Here is an 18139-nt window from a genome sequence, read left to right on the forward strand (position 1 = left end):
AAAAAGGATATGTCACCTAACAGACCCATTCACATTGTTAGAACATAATTTATAAATGTATCACTTGCTGTATAACAAAAGAAATCTTGTAAAGCATATTTCCTCAAATAAATAATAACCTTTTAAATTTACAATTATTAAAATTAAAATAGAAATATCTAATCAAATTATTTTCAAAATACTGTTGAATTATAAATTCATCATGAATTTTGGGAAAATTATTTATTTTGCTCTGTGGAGTTTAGACATTTCATTTAAAGTCAAGAGTCAGAAAACATTTCCTTTTTTAAAAATAAATTTTATTTATATTTTATTTTGAGAGAGAGAGTGAGCAGGGGAGGGGCAGAGACAGAGGGAAAGAGAATCTTAAGCAGACTCCACGACCCTGAGATCATGACCTGAGACAAAGTCAAGAGTTGTTTGCTTAACCAACAGATCCACCCAGGTGCCCCAAGAGTCAGAAAGCATTTCTTGTACATACAGCACTAATAGGGATCGTGGTATATTAGTGAATTATTTAAATACAGAGATATCTTTTTAAAATAGATTTTCTACAACATTAACAGGAAGATTCACAACAAGCTACTTTGGATCTAAGAGCCTTAATCTATTCAAATATTGAAAGAGACTAGTCTGAAAATGTTCTCATTTAAAACACACATTTTGTTAGAAGGGGTTCAAGAATGGAGGAATCAATCGGTACTGAGCAATTCACAAACATGACGGAGAAACATAACGTTTTTAAGATTCAAACAAAGACTTGTTGGCAGCACGGGAGATGGTCTTGCTTTCTCTCTCTCCTACCGAGCACTTTTCATATTTCATAATTTCTGAATTTCCTCAGGAGTTCTGAGGGAGCGTCCCCAGACCAGCGGAAACGAAGGTGCCAAGAGTTCACATCTGAAAAGACTTTAAAGCACAGAAAAGAAGATTTTAAAATCAGAGAAGTAGGAATAGAAAACCCACAGGGTCATAGTAAAACAGCCTGCTGATAAGATTTCACTGCAATAAATAAAATGCAAGGGTAAGTGTTTAATATGAATTATTAGTATCTTACAGAAACAGATTATCTTTCCTTTATTTTTTTTGCATTTATTTATTTATTTGAGAGTTGAGACAGAGAGACAGTACAAGTGGGAGAGGGGCAGATAGAGGGAGACCGAATCTGAGCTCTGTGCTCACAGTGCTGAGCCCAATTCGGGGCTCAAACCCATGAATCATGAGATCATGACCCGAGATGAAATCAAGAATTGGCTGCTTAATTGACTGAATCATCCAGGTACCCCTGAAATGGATTATCTTAAGCAGACTTTTGAATTCTTTTTTCCCTCCCCACACACTTTTATTTGGCTTGGTTCATCCACTCATTTCTTCATTTGCTATAGAAATATTTATTTAGCACCTGTTACATATTGCCAGGCTCTATGCTGGGTACTGTGAGACTCCAGTACATATCTCCTGGCGGTGGTAATAAAAAATCCAGAAAATTATTAATGTGGCAAAATATATGGAGGGAGGGGTGCCTGGGTGGCTCAATCAGTTAAGCAGCTGACTCTTGATTTCAGCTCAGATCATTATCTCACGGTTGGGATCTCTGGTTGGGATTCTCTCTCTCCCTCTTCTCTCTGCCCCTCCCTTCTTCTCTCAAAATAAATAAATAAACATATATATATATATGGAGGAAAACACAGGAGAATGGGAGACCAGAGAAAGGCATTCAGTGTGGACTAAGTAGAACAAAGTTAGAGTGAGAGAAGACTTCTGGAATTCACATTCAAAGTAACCATGATTTGGGGCGCCTGGGTGGCTCAGTCGGTTGAGCGTCCGACTTTGGCTCAGGTCATGATCTCACAGTCCGTGGATTCGAGCCCCACATCAGGCTCTGTGCTGACAGCTCAGAGCCTGGAGCCTGCTTCGGATTCTGTGTCTCCTTCTCTCTCTGCGCTCACCCACCCACCCCGCTCACACTTTGTCTCACTCTGTTTCTCAAAAATAAATAAATGTAAAAAAAAATTTTTTTTAAAACAAAATAACCATGAGTAGGAATTAGCTAGAGCAAGGTGTCTCTCAATCTTCCATATGCATGGTAATTATCTGGGGATCTTGTTATATTGGAGATTCTGATTCCAGGTGTCTGGGGTGGAGCCTGATTCGGGATTTCTGAGGAACTACCTTCTCTGACAACTTGATCCAAAACAGTACCCAGCCCCTACCTCCATCCCTCCCTGTCCCTTTATGCTGCTTATTTTTCTATAAAAGTCTTTGTGAATATCTGATACTAAATATTCATTTATTTATATATCATATATAGGAGACCCCACCAAAAGAAAAAAAGAAAATTGTCTGTGGGTCACAAAAAGTAATGGTAAAATGAAGAATAGATCCCAGATTTCTTTTTCCCCTATTTTTATTTTTATTTATTTTAACATTTTATTTATTTTTTTTATGGGGCACCTGGGTGGCTCAGTCCGTTAAGCGTCCAACTTCAGCTCAGGTCATGATCTCACAGTTCATGGGTTTCAGCCCTGCATCGAACTCTGTGCTGACAGCTCAGAGCCTGGAGCCTGCTTCGGATTCTGTCTTCCTCTCAATCTGCCCCTCCCCACACATGCTTGTTCTCTCTCTCTCTCTCTCTCTCCCTCAAAAATAAATAAAACATTTAAAAATTGTTTAATACAATTGTATTTATTTTTGAATTGGTGGTATATTCACATGGCTAAAGTTCAAAAAGCACAAAGATTACATAACCCTCAAAAGTCTTCCACCCTCCACTCTGATGTTCCTAATAGACAAAGTTCTTACCAATTGCCTACATATCTTTCCAGAGATCGTCGAGGTATATTCAAGCAAATACATGCATACAATCTCCAACATCACCGCCCTACTCCTTCTTTAACCTAAATGCTAACATACAGTCTACTATTCTGCATTTTGACTTTTTGTTTCTAACATATCTTGATGATTGTTTTTTATCAGTATATGGAGAGCTTTCTCATTCTAACAGTGGAGGGGTATTTTATTCTGTGACATACAAAAACGCAACCCTACTGAGGGGCATTTATTTGCGATTCTGCAGTGAATAACAGTACACATGTCATTTTGCACATGGGTGATCTGTAGGATAAAATTTGTAGAACTGGGATTACTGGGTCAAAGTCATCATGCATCTGTAGTTTTAATAGACATTGCCAAACGGTTCTCCATAAAGTTTCACCCAGCAGCAGCTGATTTTCCTACACCTTCATTAACACCATGTGAACAAACTCAGTAACTTTTGCTAGGCTCTTGCGTACAAAAAGTGCAGTTTTAATTTGCCTTTCTCTTACTATGAATGAGTTTAGGCATCTTTTCATATGTTCCAAGGCTATTTGTATTTTCTGTTCTATGCAATGTTCATTTCCTTTCTTTCCTTTTTTTTTTTTTTTGATATTTATTTATTTATTTATTTATTCATTTATTTTTTGAGAGAGAGAGAGAGAGAGAGAGGGTGCAAGTGAGCAAGAGGCAGAGAGAGAGAGAAAATCCCACGAGGGACAGAGAGAAAGAAGAGGGGCTAACCCAAAGCGGGGCTTGTGTTCACCGGAAGCAGGGCACAAGCTGACCGATGTGGGACTCAAGCTCACAAACTGCGAGATCATGACCTGAGCTGAAGTCAGATGCTTAACGACTGAGCCACCCAGGGGCACACACACCCCTTCTTTTTTTTACTAGATGGTTGATCTTATGTCTCACTGATTCATAAAAGTGTACATTAAGAGAAGTTACCGTTTCACGAATTATGTTGAGATTAAACCTCTTTTCATATGTTGAAGAGCCGCTATATTTTCTCTACTGAACTGTTTATATAGTTTCCTTCCCTTTTTCTTTTGGATTCTTTTGGATCATTTTCTTTTTGATCTGTAGAGTCGACTTTTGAATTCTTATCAACAAGAATTAGTTTATATGGATGAAAGAAACTCATGTGCTTAAATGCTTATTAATAAAAGGATATTTCTAGAAACCTTCAGTGGTGGGAATTTTGGCAATTCACTAGCATGGAAATTGGAAACAACTTCCAAACAGCTGCCAAAAGTAAAAGGTCAATGGTAAAGGATCTCTGGAAATACAAATAATTTACTCCCTGAAAGTAAGATTATTTTTAATTCTAATAAGCAACTTTGCTGAACACTAGAAAAAAGGCCTTTTTCCTTTTCTATTGATGGGAGTGTAAATTGGTAAAAATATTTTGGCAAGCAATTTGGCAAAATTTCTCAAACTAATTAAAATGTGTATATCTAATAATTCTACTTCTAGAAGTTTATCCTAAGGAAATAATCACAGATTGTTCAAGGGTTTAACTATAAGGATATTTGTCGTGACACCATTTATAAATTTTTTTAATCAAGAAACAATCTAAATCTCCAGCAATAGAAAGTTGTTTAAAAGCCTTTTATATTGGCATTAACAATTTTTTTTAATATTTATGGTCATAGAAAAATGCTCATAACATATTGCTAACTGACAGGTATTTAAAAAATAATGTATATAGTATGATCTCATTCCTAAATTCATTATTACATGGATATTTATGTAAAAATTTTTGAAAATCTATAAGGAATTATTCCTCAGTGTTAATAGTTATCCCTGGATAGTTGGAATACATGTGATTTTCATTTTTGACACTTTTTAAAAAATCTGTATTTTCTTATTGTTCTGCAATGGACACATATTCCTTATGTCTTTTTTTATGTTTATAATATTGCCCATGAAAAAACAGGTTCCAAAATAATATACAAAATGTTTCCATTTATATTTTAAAATACTATCTAAATATCTTGTCAGAAAAATATACACAGGACAGTTGACATTGGTTGTCCCAAGAAAACGATCTGTTTGCACTTTCTTTAGAATTCTCAGACAAAACAAATTTAAGAATTCTCCTATAGGGGGGTGCCTGGGTGGCTCAGTCACTTAAGCGTCCCACTCCATTTCTGCTCAGGTCGTGATCTCGGGGCTCGTGGGTTCAAGCCCTGCATTGGACTCTGAGCTGACAGCGAGAAGCCTGCTTGGGATTTCTCTCTCTCTCTCTCTCTTTCTCTGCCCTCCCTCTGTTCACACTCTTTCTCTGTCAAATAAAGAAACAATAAAATAAATAAATAAACATTAAAAAAATAATTCCTCTTGGGAAAAAAGCAAAAGAAAATTTCTGACAACCTATAATTGAAATACACACATAAAATATATATAGTATGATCCTTAGTTTTAGGTATACTAATATATATACATATATACCAAAAGACCAATAATAGATATATCCCTAGGTGCCAATATTAGAAGTTGTATTTTCTACCTTTTGTTTGACCATATTTCTCACATTTCTACTGTAAATACTTGTTATTTTATAGTTTGAAAAAGTGTTTTCTAGTTTGGTTTCCAGTAGAAATAGACCCCTCAGACAAGAATTTGAATGCAAGTGGATAATTTGAAAGGTGATTCAAAGAGACCCTGGTAGGAAAGTAGAGAAAGGAACCAAGTTTATAAAAGGTACATTATCAGGCAAGTTGCCACCCTGGGCAACTGGGGCTTGATTACAATGGGGACCCCTGGAAGACAGTATAAAAACCCCTAAGAGTTATCCAGTTAGAGAAGTAAAGGAGTTTCCCACTCACATTCATCAGTGTCTGATGGCTACATCCAGAGGGTGTTTATTCCCTGGCACTTACTGCCAAGCCAGTTCAAGTGCCAGAGAAAGCCCTCTGATAGAGACCATAGAATTGGCAATGAGAAATTAGATGCCCAGAAAATATGGCAGCACACCAACAGCATTGGCTACATATGATCCTTTTTTCTAACTCCAGAATGCTACACAAACTATTTGATTCTAGATTTGCATTTATCAGAAGCCATATTTATTGTATATTTACATGGAAAGAAAAGTGAGGTTGTGTCACGCACCAGTTTTCAGAGGCTGTGCTCCATATTTTACTGGTTGCAGTGAAGAGTCAGAATAACATGGGGACTATTTGAGGGCTGCTGATCACAGAAGAGGCATCAAAAAGCAAAGTTCAAAGTAAATATCAACCACTGCTTGAGGAAATTAACAAATATGCTTAAGAGGTATGTGAGAAACCACTCAGGACTCACTAAAGCTGACATGAATAGCATTTCTTAAATGCTGATGTTAATAAAAATTTACACTACAGTAAAACAAAGTTACAAATAATCATACAACTGCACTTTGATATATCAAACTCCAGCTTTAGGGTGCTACTCAGAACAGCCAATAACCTCTTAAACAGCATCAAGAAAATACTGGCAAATGCAGCCTTTAGTAAAATTTCATAATTCTTATTCTCCAACCACAGCTTCTCAGAAAAATGATCCTCCTCTCATGGCCCCCACCTTCATTCCTCAAGCCACAGTAAAAGGATACACTTCATCATGTGAAGGCATCAAAACTGACATCACACTGTATTGTGCACTTGAAACTAATATTGTATGTTAAGTATAATGGAAATTAAAAATAATAATAAAATAGCCAAAACAAACCACACCACACCTGACATGACAAGTCATCCTGAATAAATTATGATATATCTACACTGTGGAATATTTATCTCCTGTTCAAAAGAATGTGTTAATTCTAAATGCAAGGCTTAAGGAGAAGTCCCATAATAATAAAAGCTGACACCAAAAAGAGCACATCACGGGGCGCCTGGGTGGCGCAGTCGGTTAAGCGTCCGACTTCAGCCAGGTCACGATCTCGAGGTCCGTGAGTTCGAGCCCCGCGTCGGGCTCTGGGCTGATGGCTCAGAGCCTGGAGCCTGTTTCCGATTCTGTGTCTCCCTCTCTCTCTGCCCCTCCCCCGTTCATGCTCTGTCTCTCTCTGTCCCAAAAATAAATAAATGTTGAAAAAAAAAAAAAAAAAAGAGCACATCACAATTTATCTTGAATAAATTATGATATATCTATACTGTGAAATATTTATCTGCTGTTCAAAAGAATGAGTTAATTCTAAATGTAAGGTCTAAGGAGACGTCCCGTAATAATAAAAGCTAACACCAAAAACAGCACCTACCATGTACCTGGTCTAAATATTTTACATAGATTTTTTACTACTCAAAAAAACCTTATGAGTAAACACTAATGTTTTGACCATATAGATAAGAAAACACAGATAAAGAAAGGTTAATTTGCTTGCCCAAGTTCACAAAACTCATCAGTGGAAAAGCTGGGATCTGGTTCCAGAGCTTGTACTCTTAGGCTCTGTGTAACATAGAGAAATGGGCACAGTGTAATGCCATTCTTTTTAAGTTTATTTTTATTTATTTTGAGAGAGAGCAAGCGGGGGAGGGGCAGAGAGAGAGGGAGACAGAATCCCAAGCAGGCTCCGCACTGTCAGCACAGAGCCCGATGTGGGGCTGGAACTCACAAACTGCAAGATCATGACCTGAGCCAAAGTCAAGAGTCCCACACTTAACCTACTGAATCACCCAGATGCCCCTCATTCTTTGTTTTTAAAACCCTCATACGTGAAGGCATATTTGTATAGGCTTGAGAATAATGTGGAAGGAGACACACCTGGGCATCTGCATTGGTTACTTCAGGAAACAAAAACACAGAAGGATGGGAGCCTGGGGGAGACGCTAAGTCATTGTTTATATATGATTCTTTGAATTTTCTAATGACAAGCTGGTATTACTTTGGGGTTTTTAAATATCTAAATAACTAGTTTTCAGAGGAAGAGAAAATTTCACTGCATCTTATGAGAGGGATTCAAGTGGGGCTTCAGCCTCCTGCCTGAGTGTCTGAGGTGATAAAGTGCCCCTCCCCCCCCCCCCAGTGATGGTGAACTCAGACTAGGTCTGAATCTGAAACAGGAAGTCACAGGGCAGCCCCAGGGGTTCAAGAAGCACAGATCTGAACATTCCAGGGCTGAATAGTGAAACATTTGCATGTTTTGCCTGTGTGTGACTGTGGGTAGGTGTTTGTATGTGTGTATTTGCTTAAAACACTGTTTTTTCTGAAATTCGGGCTTCTGCTTTGATGAATTTGTTACATTATAACCATTCCCAGTTATGAGGCTTATGCAATCAATTTGCAGAGTCCACAAAAGGATATCTTGAGTAACCAGCAGAGACACCTGAATCACACCCTAAGAATCTTTATTCTAGCAGGTAATGAGCATATAGAAGTCTCCCCAAAGAGAGTTTTCAAGTGACTATTTCTACAAAGACTCTAATTTACCACAAGCTATCTAATTATCTTCTTTTATAAGTAAGGATTCAAGATTCAAGGACCTTCAGGAGCCTCTAGTTTAAATTCTAATGAGATACTGTATCACAACCTTGAGAATCAAGAATTCGGAGGACAGTGACAGTGCATGTTTATAACGCACCTATACAAGATAAACACGGTGGCTAGACAGACAAAGAAAAGATAATAGTTGACATTAACCCAAGACCTGCTTGCTAGGTGAATCAGTGTGCTAAGCATTTTACATGGATCTCCTAATTTAATCCTCATGATAGCTCTGTGAGAAGGTATCACTATGATCTTGAGTTTATAGATTTGGAAACTGAAATCTAGAGAAGTTAAGTAACTTTTACCAAGAAATACAGATAATAAGTAGTAGAGCTAAGATGTGAGCCTAGGTAGTATAGCTTGCGAGTTTAGCTTCTGTAATACCCTGCTTCAGTGAATCTATCTATCGTTCAGAACTACATACAGATAAGGTCTCTTCTCTGGACAGTGCAATGCCTTAGAAACAGACACTGAAGTCAAAGTGTCTTAGTTCAGACCCCTTCCCTGCTATATACAAGCTGTATAGCTTTGAAAAAATTACTCAACCTCCCTGGACTTCAGTTTCCTTTCCGTAAAATGAGAATAATGTTGGTACCAACCTCACAGGCTTGTAGAGGATTAAATAAATTAATGTCTATAGACTTAATATTAAACAAGATAATACATGTAATGTATGTAAAGAACATTCCTGTTCATAGTAAACACTCAATAAATGGCAGTGTTATATCAGTCACTCCCAGAAATGCCTCACATTTTCCCTTGAAAGGGATGTGTTGAGGAATGTGTCTTCCAGTTTCTGTGTCAATGCTAAGTAAGTATATTTTAAGGTGATAAAGCAACCCTTAAATCTGGCACTACTGTTTACTTGGAAAAGGTTGAGAATAAATACAGTATAAACCAAGCCCTTTGATTTCAGACCTTTCTTGGTCTGCAAAGCTACATGATTTGACTTACTTGGAGAATCCAGATTTTGCGGGGAGAATGACTTCTCCAAGGAGCTGGATTCTTTTTGCTCCATTTTCTCTGTGGTTGAACCCAGCTTCTCTTTCTTTATTTCTCTTTGCTTGTTCCGTTCCTCATTTTCAATCTGGTTGGTATGAACCTGGTCAGATTCTTCCAGCATCAGATCTTTTTTACCTCTGACAGCCCAGTGCATTGACTACATTAGTTAAAAGTAAACACATAATATAAAATCAATATTATATAGTATTCTATATTTAAAGTTCAATGGTGGTAAAACCCGACCTACTATTACAGTGCTGATTGTTAGATTTGACTATTAACCAGATATTAATCAGTTAACCCAGGTATTAATTAATTAATCCTCACTAATTTGAAAGACTAATGATATGAGGAGATATCCAAACCATGGCAAAGAGCAAAGGGACCTGCATCAGAGAGATTTAAAAAATGAGACATTTCCACTGAAAGTTAAACATAGAATTACCATATGACTCAGTGATTCCATTCCTAGGCATATACTCAAAAGAACTGAAAAGAGGTGTTCAAAGAAAAACTTACTAACGTTCAAAGCAGCACTATTCACAACAGACAAAAGATATAAACAACCCAAATGTCCATCAGTTCATGAGTGGATAGACAAAAATGTGTTATAGCCATACAATGGAATATGATTTGGCCATGAAAAAGGAATTAAGTACTACAGGGTGGATAAACCTTGAAAACATTATACTAAGTAAAAAAAAAAGGCCAACCACAAAAAGCCATATATTGTATGATTCCACTTGTAAGAAATATCCAGAATAGACAAATCCTTGTAGATAGACAGCTGATTAATGCTTACCAGGAACTGGGAGAAGGGGCATAAGAAATGATTGCTAACAGATACAGGGTTTCCTTTTGGGATGATGAAAAAGTTCTGGAACTAGGTCTTGATGATGTATGAACAACATTGTGAATGTACTTAATATGTACACTTTAAAATGGTTAAAATAGGGGCGCCTAGGTGGCTCAGTTGGTTGAGCATCCGACTTCAGCTCAGGTCGTGATCACTGTTTCCGAGTTCGAGCCCCACATCAGCGGGCTCTGTGCTGACAGCTCAGAGTCTAGAGCCTGCTTCAGATTCTGTGTCTCCCTCTCTGTTTCTGCTCCTCCCCCACTTGTGTGTGCACTCTCTCTCTCTCCCACTCTCTCTCTCAAAAATAAACATTAAAAAAATTTTTTTAATGGTTAAAATAGGGGCACCTGGTCACCTCAGTCGGTTAAGCATTCAACTCTTGGTTTCAGCTCAGATCATTATCTCGCAGCTCATGAGTTTGAGTCCCATGGCTGACTCCATGCTGACAGCATGGAGCCTGCTTGGGATTCTCTCTCTCCCTCTCTCTCTCTTTCTGCCCTTACCCTGCTTGTGCTCTCTCTCATTCTCAAAATAAATTAAAAAACTAACTAAATAAACCAAACAAAGGTAAGAAACAGAGTTACTTTCCCCCATTCACTCTATTGTAGTATCTTTTTAAATGTTGTGTCCTCTACATGTATTTCCTATTAAAACATTTAAAATTGGGAAGATGGGTGGATGAATGGAAGGATGAATAAATGAATTCAAAGTGAGAAAGAAAAATTGAGTTTGCTGTGTCAAGAATATTTCAAGTAGAATAACTAACCCTGGCATTAACCAAAATAATAACCATAACTGTTTCTTGAAACCTCATTTGGATATTATGGGACCCTATTCCTGAAGCACTCCTGAACAGTATCTTACTACTTGTGTTACTCAAAAACCCAAGGAAAACCCATAAGCCACATATTTAAGCAAGTTTAAAACCCAGAATAAAGTTTTTTCCTGATTCCTGATATCCAGGATATTGTTTTCCTGACGGAAAGAAAAAAAAAGCGAAACACAGAAATCAAAACAAAACAAACTTTTCTGAAGTTCAAGGCCTATGAGAACCATGCCAGGAACTACAGAAGGGGCCGCTGCCATGCTGTACTTGTGCGCGTGATTCAAGGGGCGGCATACTTTTCATCTTCAGCACACTTCTGAAAGTCGTTTTTTTTCAATGTTTATTTAGTTTTAAGAGAGTGAGAGAGAGCGCATGCACATGCAAGCAGGAGAGGGGCAGAGAGAGGGGGGCAGAGGATCCAAAGCAAGCTCTGTGCTGACAGCAGAGAGCTCAATGTGGGGTTCAAACTCACGAACTGTGAGATCACGACCTGAGCTGAAGTCTGACACTTAACCAAATGAGCCACCCAGGCACGCCTATCTGAACTATCTTAAAATACTGGGGTTGCCAACTTCTACCTGCGGGCACCATTTTATTTCCCAGTTTTTTTTTTATTTCTTTTATGTTTTAAATTTTATTTTTGAGAGAGAGAGAGAGAGACAGAGCACAAGTTGGGGAGGGACAAAGAGAGGGACAGAGCCCGAAGCAGGCTTCAGGCTCCGAGCTGTCAGCAGAGCCTGACGTGGGGCTCAAACTCGCAGATGGTGAGATCATGACCTGAGCCAAAGTCAGACGCTCAACAGACTGAGCGACCCAAGCTTCCCTTATTTACCAGTTTAAACAAAGCAACATAGGAAGGAAGCTCTGAGTATTGCATGGGGATGTGACCAGCTTGGTTCGCCGAGGCAAACGCTGCTAGGCAGGGGCCAGGGGTTCATCAGAGCAACAGCTTCTTAAAAGAGCTTGGAGAGATACCACAATTTCTTATCTCCTCTCTCAGGAGCACTAACATTGACCTCCCAGGAAGGAGCCAGGAGAAGCACCTCAACAAGAAGAAAGGGAAAGTGCAAAGGGGTAAAATGCCTTCTTGGGACCTTTTTATTTATTTATTTATTTATTTATTTATTTATTTATTTATTTTTAAGGAAACTCTGTGCCCAACATGGGGCTTGAACCCATAACTCTGAGATCAAGTGTCGCATGCTATACGGATTGAGCTAGCCAGACGCCCCCCTTCTTGGAATCTTTTAGATAAATCTGTTCATCACAACTTTTTGATACAATTGGGAGTATTGATGGCATGGTGTTAATGAATAATAGGCCACAATGGTCATTAGTGGTCATTAATAGCATGATCTCAACTCTATTAAAAGGTAAATATAGGGGCGCCTGGGTGGCGCAGTCGGTTAAGCGTCCGACTTCAGCCAGGTCACGATCTCGCGGTCCGTGAGTTCGAGCCCCGCGTCAGGCTCTGGGCGGATGGCTCGGAGCCTGGAGCCTGTTTCCGATTCTGTGTCTCCCTCTCTCTCTGCCCCTACCCCATTCATGCTCTGTCTCTCTCTGTCCCAAAAATAAATAAATGTTGAAAAAAAAAATTAAAAAAAAAAAAAAAAAAAGGTAAATATATATATCCAAATATAGATACATAAATATATGTATATTCATATGCATATACATAAAATATAGTTACAGATATAGATATATAGACAGACTGGAGGGCAGCATAAGTTTGCATATAATCTCTGCTTTTGTATAATGTTCAATTAGAACAGACTGCTTTCTAAACTGGCTCAGAAGGTGCTGAATTGCACACTGTTTCCCATCTGATGGAGGATAGCCTAGCCACCCAGGCATAATAGGAAGCTTCCCTAGTAGTCTGTAGCCAGCTGGACTCACCACAAGGGCACCGCGCTGAGCCCAGGAACCCAGAAACAATCAGTAGACAAATAGACCCACGTGAGGGTAACTGGCAGTCCCAACAAGCTCTCCCAGAAGTAATCAATTTGTCAAACAATCAATTCACTAAAAATCTGTTTCCATTAACTCTTTATAAAATGTATAGCAATGGATATGACATGACAGTTACAACAGTTTATAAGAATTTTTCCCAGCACTTTATTTTGATTGTAGCTTTGCTGCAACCATTTTCCCACAGCCACTCTAAAGCCATTCTGCCATGTATTTCAGAACTAGAGGGAGAACCATTCATATCCTGGATTCCTTGGGGTAAAACCATTTAGCATCACAGCAGTGAATTTCCCTAAGATCCTTTGAGTTAGAAAGGTCTCTGTTTTCAGATTACCCCAAGACGCAAAGGCTGGGATAACTGAAGACCTCTCCCCATATCCCTTTATTTAAAACCCATATCGAGGCACCTGGGTGGCTCAGTCGGTTAAGCATCTGACTCTTGATTTCGACTCAAGTCATGATCTCACAGTTTGTGGAATAGACCCCTGCACCAGGCTCTGTGGTGACAGTGTGGAGGCTGCTTGGGATTCTCTCCCTCCCTCTCTCTCTGCCTCATGCACACGTACACTCTCTCAAAATAAATAAACATTAAGAAAAATAAAAACAAAAAATAAAATACAATATTATATTATATTGTAAGACTTCAAACAGTCCGTAGTTAACCTAAATTCAAGGCAGAAATGACATGTTTGGAGACAGAAAATTAGCATTTAAAGGAAAGACATTGGCAATATAAAGGAGAAATTTGGAGAAAAGTTTTTGAAAAATCCACAGCTAATTTGATATTAGTGGTTAAAATTAAATAACAGAGTTCAGTAGATCATCAAAAAAAGAAAAAAAAGCACATTGTAAATCAAAGCGTATTAGCATAGCAAGGGTCACTAATTCAATTGCAGTTACAACGTGTCATACTCAGGAGAATGGAAATATGGTTATGTGGAGATGGTGGAACAGTGTTTATTTAGTCAGTGTCAACAAGGAATTTTGGATATACACAATGGAAAGGAAAAAACTCTTATTTTTGAAGTAGTTACTATTTTTTTTAAAGAATCTAGTTATTTTGTGTATATACGCAATAATCATATGGTTAATCCTTCATAAATAATTAACCTACTTGAAACAAATCACATGAATATATTACTTATTCCAATATGAGATGAAGAAAACAGTTTACATTTTATGTAGAGTGGCTTTCAACTATATACACTTTGAGAGTTTTGCAATGTTTTCCCCATTATGTCAAAGACTCTCCCTCACTATTACAGGTCTTTTATCAGTGAAAAAACAATTTGCTTGTCTTTTTTAAATAAAAACTGTTAAGAAGGAAATCTAAATGACCGAAGGGGTGTAATTTAAGAGATGTGAATCCCTTTATAGACTAATTCTATCAAATGTCCCTAAAGACTTGCCTATAAAGTAATTTGTGTACACACACACACACACACACACACACACACACACACTGGAATATTACTTGGCAATCAAAAAGAATGAAATCTTGCCATTTGCAACAACATAAATGGAACTAGAGAGTATCATGTTAAGTGAAATAAGTCAGTCAGAGAAAGACAAATACCATATTATTTTACCCATTTGTGAATTTAAGAAACAAAACAGATAAACATAGGGGAAGGGAAGGAAAAATAAAATAAGATAAAAACAGAGAGGGAAGCAAACCATAAGAGACTCTTAAATACAGAGAACAAACTGAGGGTTGCTGGAGGGAAAGTTCGTGGGGGATGAACTAAATGGGTGATGGGCATTAAGGAAGACACTTGTTAGGATGAGCACTGGGTGTTATATGTAAGTGATGAATCACTTGGTTCTACTCCTGAAACCAATACTATACTTATGTTAACTAACTTGCATTTAAATAAGTAAATATACATATAATAAAGTAACTTGTGTATTTTAAGTCTCATGTCATAAAAAAGTGTCCCTATTTTAAAAAGCTGGATAATAAGTCATACTTGAGAATGTAGAAAAATTTTTAAATCATATTTTCTATATAATATATAAAGGTCAATGTAAGAACAAAATAAGTATATAACATGGTAATTATACTTATTTTTTTTTTAGGGTTTTTTTTTTTGAAAGAGAGAATGAGCATGCATGCATATGAGCAGTGAAGGGGCAGAGGGAGAGAGAATGAGAAAGAGAGAGAGAGAATCTTAAGCAGGCTCTAACCTCAATGCAGAGATTGATGCAGGGCTGGATCCCATGACCCTGGGATCATGACCTGACCCAAAATCAAGACTCAGACACTCAACTGATTGAGCCACCCTAGGCCCCTATATTTAGTTTTTTTAATAGCATGAAGAAAGAGAACACAATGGTTTAAGAAGTCTCTCTGAACCTATAACAATAATAAGCTTAAAATAATTTACAGTTTTCTTAAATTAATCAAACTCTGTGTTTTACAGAATTCATAAGCCTTGACAAGAGAACAGGTTGATATGGACTAAAAAGATGGAGGAGATTAATTTGCATTGGTTCAAATTCAGCAGTATTATATGAGCAACTTGAGAAGCACAGTTATCAGAATGTGTAAAACAATAAATGATAATGAGGACTGTATATATTGAATCAAACAGCCAATGAGCTCTTGCAGTCATGAGCTCTTCTGGCACTGATCCATTGAATTTTCCCTCACAGAAGTTTGTGGACACTGAGTTATATACAGATTCTACCAGCTTCTTGGTCTCCCTCCTTTACTTATTGACTTCTTGAGCTCTTGTGTGGGTCTAATCCATGGGAAGCCTGAGCTTCATAAATTCACATCATCCTGGAGAGAAACTTACTGTTTTCACCGAATCACTCAAAGCTTCCCACTGCTGGAATGGCATTGACATCTGGCTCCTTCGCCAATGGTCATACCGGGCACGACTCTCTGTATTAGTCAGAATTTCCTTTGCCTTCTGCAGTTTCTGAAAAGTCTCCACTGGAAAACAAATCAAAAGATGAGCACTTCTTTCCTGGAGGAGTTATTTTAAACTCCCAAGCAAACTGATCTCACTGGAGTATGTCTCTGTTTTTTACTCACTGTGTGACCTTGAGCCAGTTCACCTTTTCAAGCTTTAGTTTCCTCTTGTGAAGTGAATCGTAAGGACAAGTGAGATCATGTATGTAAAGTGTCTGACTCACAATTTAGCCACTCCTTTTACTGAGCTCCAGTGATGTGCCAGATGCTGTTACAGATGCTAATGACACAAGTGTGAACATTATACATGAACTATTTAGTGGGACTGACATTTATAAACATTTTCAAAATTACAATTTTATCTACTAGGAAGAAAACTACCTTTTCTAGTGGTAGTTATGAGGAAGGGCAGTGATCAGGCTAGAGGAACAGTGTAAATGAAGACTCTAAGGCAGGAAAGAGCATGGTGATTTAGAAAAAGTAGAGGATGCCAATGTGGCTGGAGGACACAGGGCTGGAAAGAACAATGAAGAATGGGGCTGTGGACTAGACAAGGGCCTGATCATCCAGGACTTTAGAGGCCTAAGGATTCTGGTCTGGTTTTTTGTTGTAAGAGCAATAAGAAGATATTGGGAAGTTTTAAGCACAAGACATAAAATGGTAGGTAGTTGATAAGTGGTAGCTTTGTCAATGATCTATTTGACCAGATGGCATACAATAGAAACCATTCGTGTCCCTTTTGGAAACACTTGCAATGTCTCTTCTGCTCCTCAATGAAGTTAAAATTTTCTCTCTCTCTCTCTCTCTCTCTCTCTCTCTCTCTCTCTCTCATGGAGCTGGATTATTTCCATTGTAGCACCTTTTTTTTGAGTGAGAGAGAGACAGTGTGAGTGGGGGAGGGTCAGAGAAAATAAGAGAGAAAGAATCCCAAGCAGGCTCTGCACTTAGTGCAGAGCCAGATGCAGGGCTCGAACTTACAAACCATGAGATCATGACCCAAACTGAAATCAAGAGTAAGATGCCTAACCAACTGAGCCATCTGGGTGCCCATGAAGTTAAAACTTTCTATAGAACAGTATATAAGATCAATACACAAAAATCAATTGTGCTTCTATACAGTAGCAATGAGCAATCTGAAAAATGAAATTAAGGAATTCCATTTACAATGGCATCCAAAAGAATAAAATACTTAGAAAAAATGGTAACAAAAGAAGTGGAAGGTTTATATGTTGAAAACTATAAAATACTGTTGAAAGAAATTAAATATCTAAATAAATAGAAAGACATCAATATTCATGGATCAGAGGACCTAACATTGCTAAGATGGTAATACTCTCCAAACTGCTCTATAGATTTAATACAATCTCTATCAAAATCCCAGCTGCCTCTTTTTGCAAAAATTGACAAGTTCATCCTAACAAATCCATATGTACATGCAAGGGACCCAGAATAACCAAAATAATCTTGAAAAATAAAAATAAAGTTGGAAGAATTCACACTCCCAATTTAAAACTTTTTACACAACTACTCTAATAAAAACAGTGTGGTACTGGCATTAGACTAAACATAAATAAATGGGATATTGAGAGTCCAGAAATAAACCCTCAAATTTACAGTCAATTTGTTTTCTACAAAACTACCAAGATCATTAAATTGGGAAAAAAAAATTGTCTTTTCAACAAATGGTGCGGGACAACTGGATATCCACATATAATAGAATGAAATTGGATCCCTACCTCACACCATATACAAATACTAACTCAAAACGGATCATAGACTTACATTTGATCTTAGCCAAAATGCCAAGAAGTGATAAAATGGGTCATAGATCTAAATGTACAAGCTAAAACTATAAAACTCTGAGAAAAAATATGGTAGTAAATCCTTGTGACCTTGGATTAGGCAACAGCTCTTCAGACATGACACCAAAAGCACAAGTGCAAGCAACAAACAAATGAAACAAAATTGTACTTCATCAAAACTGAAAATTTTGTGCTTCAGAGATCATCAAGAAAGTGAAAAGACAAACCATGGAATGGAAGAAAATATTTTCAAATTAGAGATGTGATGAGGAATGTATATCTAAAATATATAAATTCTTACAACGCAATAAAAAGACTAATAGCCTATTTAAAAATTAGTAAAGGAAATGAATAGACATTTCTCCAAAGAAGATATACAAATGAGCAATAAACACATGAGTAAATGTTCATCATTAGTCATTGGGAAAATACAAATCAAAACCACAGTGAGATAACACTTCATAATCACTAGAATGGCTAAA

At 37.5% G+C, this 18139-nt stretch overlaps 1 protein-coding gene across 1 annotated transcript in view; it reads right to left on the bottom strand.

Moving 5' to 3' along the window:
- Positions 1-359: 359 nt before the first annotated feature.
- The window catches only part of DNAJC12 (DnaJ heat shock protein family (Hsp40) member C12), a 36147-nt gene continuing 18367 nt past the window's right edge, over positions 360-18139 (bottom strand). Inside the window, exons 3-5 of the mRNA XM_047071878.1 lie at positions 15737-15876; positions 9238-9442; positions 360-909 (exon numbers count right to left, since the gene is read on the bottom strand). Coding sequence (XP_046927834.1) covers positions 815-909; positions 9238-9442; positions 15737-15876 — 440 coding nt within the window. The 3' untranslated portion in view covers positions 360-814. The remainder of the gene's footprint in view (positions 910-9237; positions 9443-15736; positions 15877-18139) is intronic.

This window comes from Lynx rufus, unplaced genomic scaffold (genome assembly GCF_022079265.1).
Source record: "Lynx rufus isolate CCGP_SWC_20201006 ecotype Redwood Valley unplaced genomic scaffold, mLynRuf1.p SCAF_11, whole genome shotgun sequence".
NCBI lineage: Eukaryota > Metazoa > Chordata > Mammalia > Carnivora > Felidae > Lynx > Lynx rufus.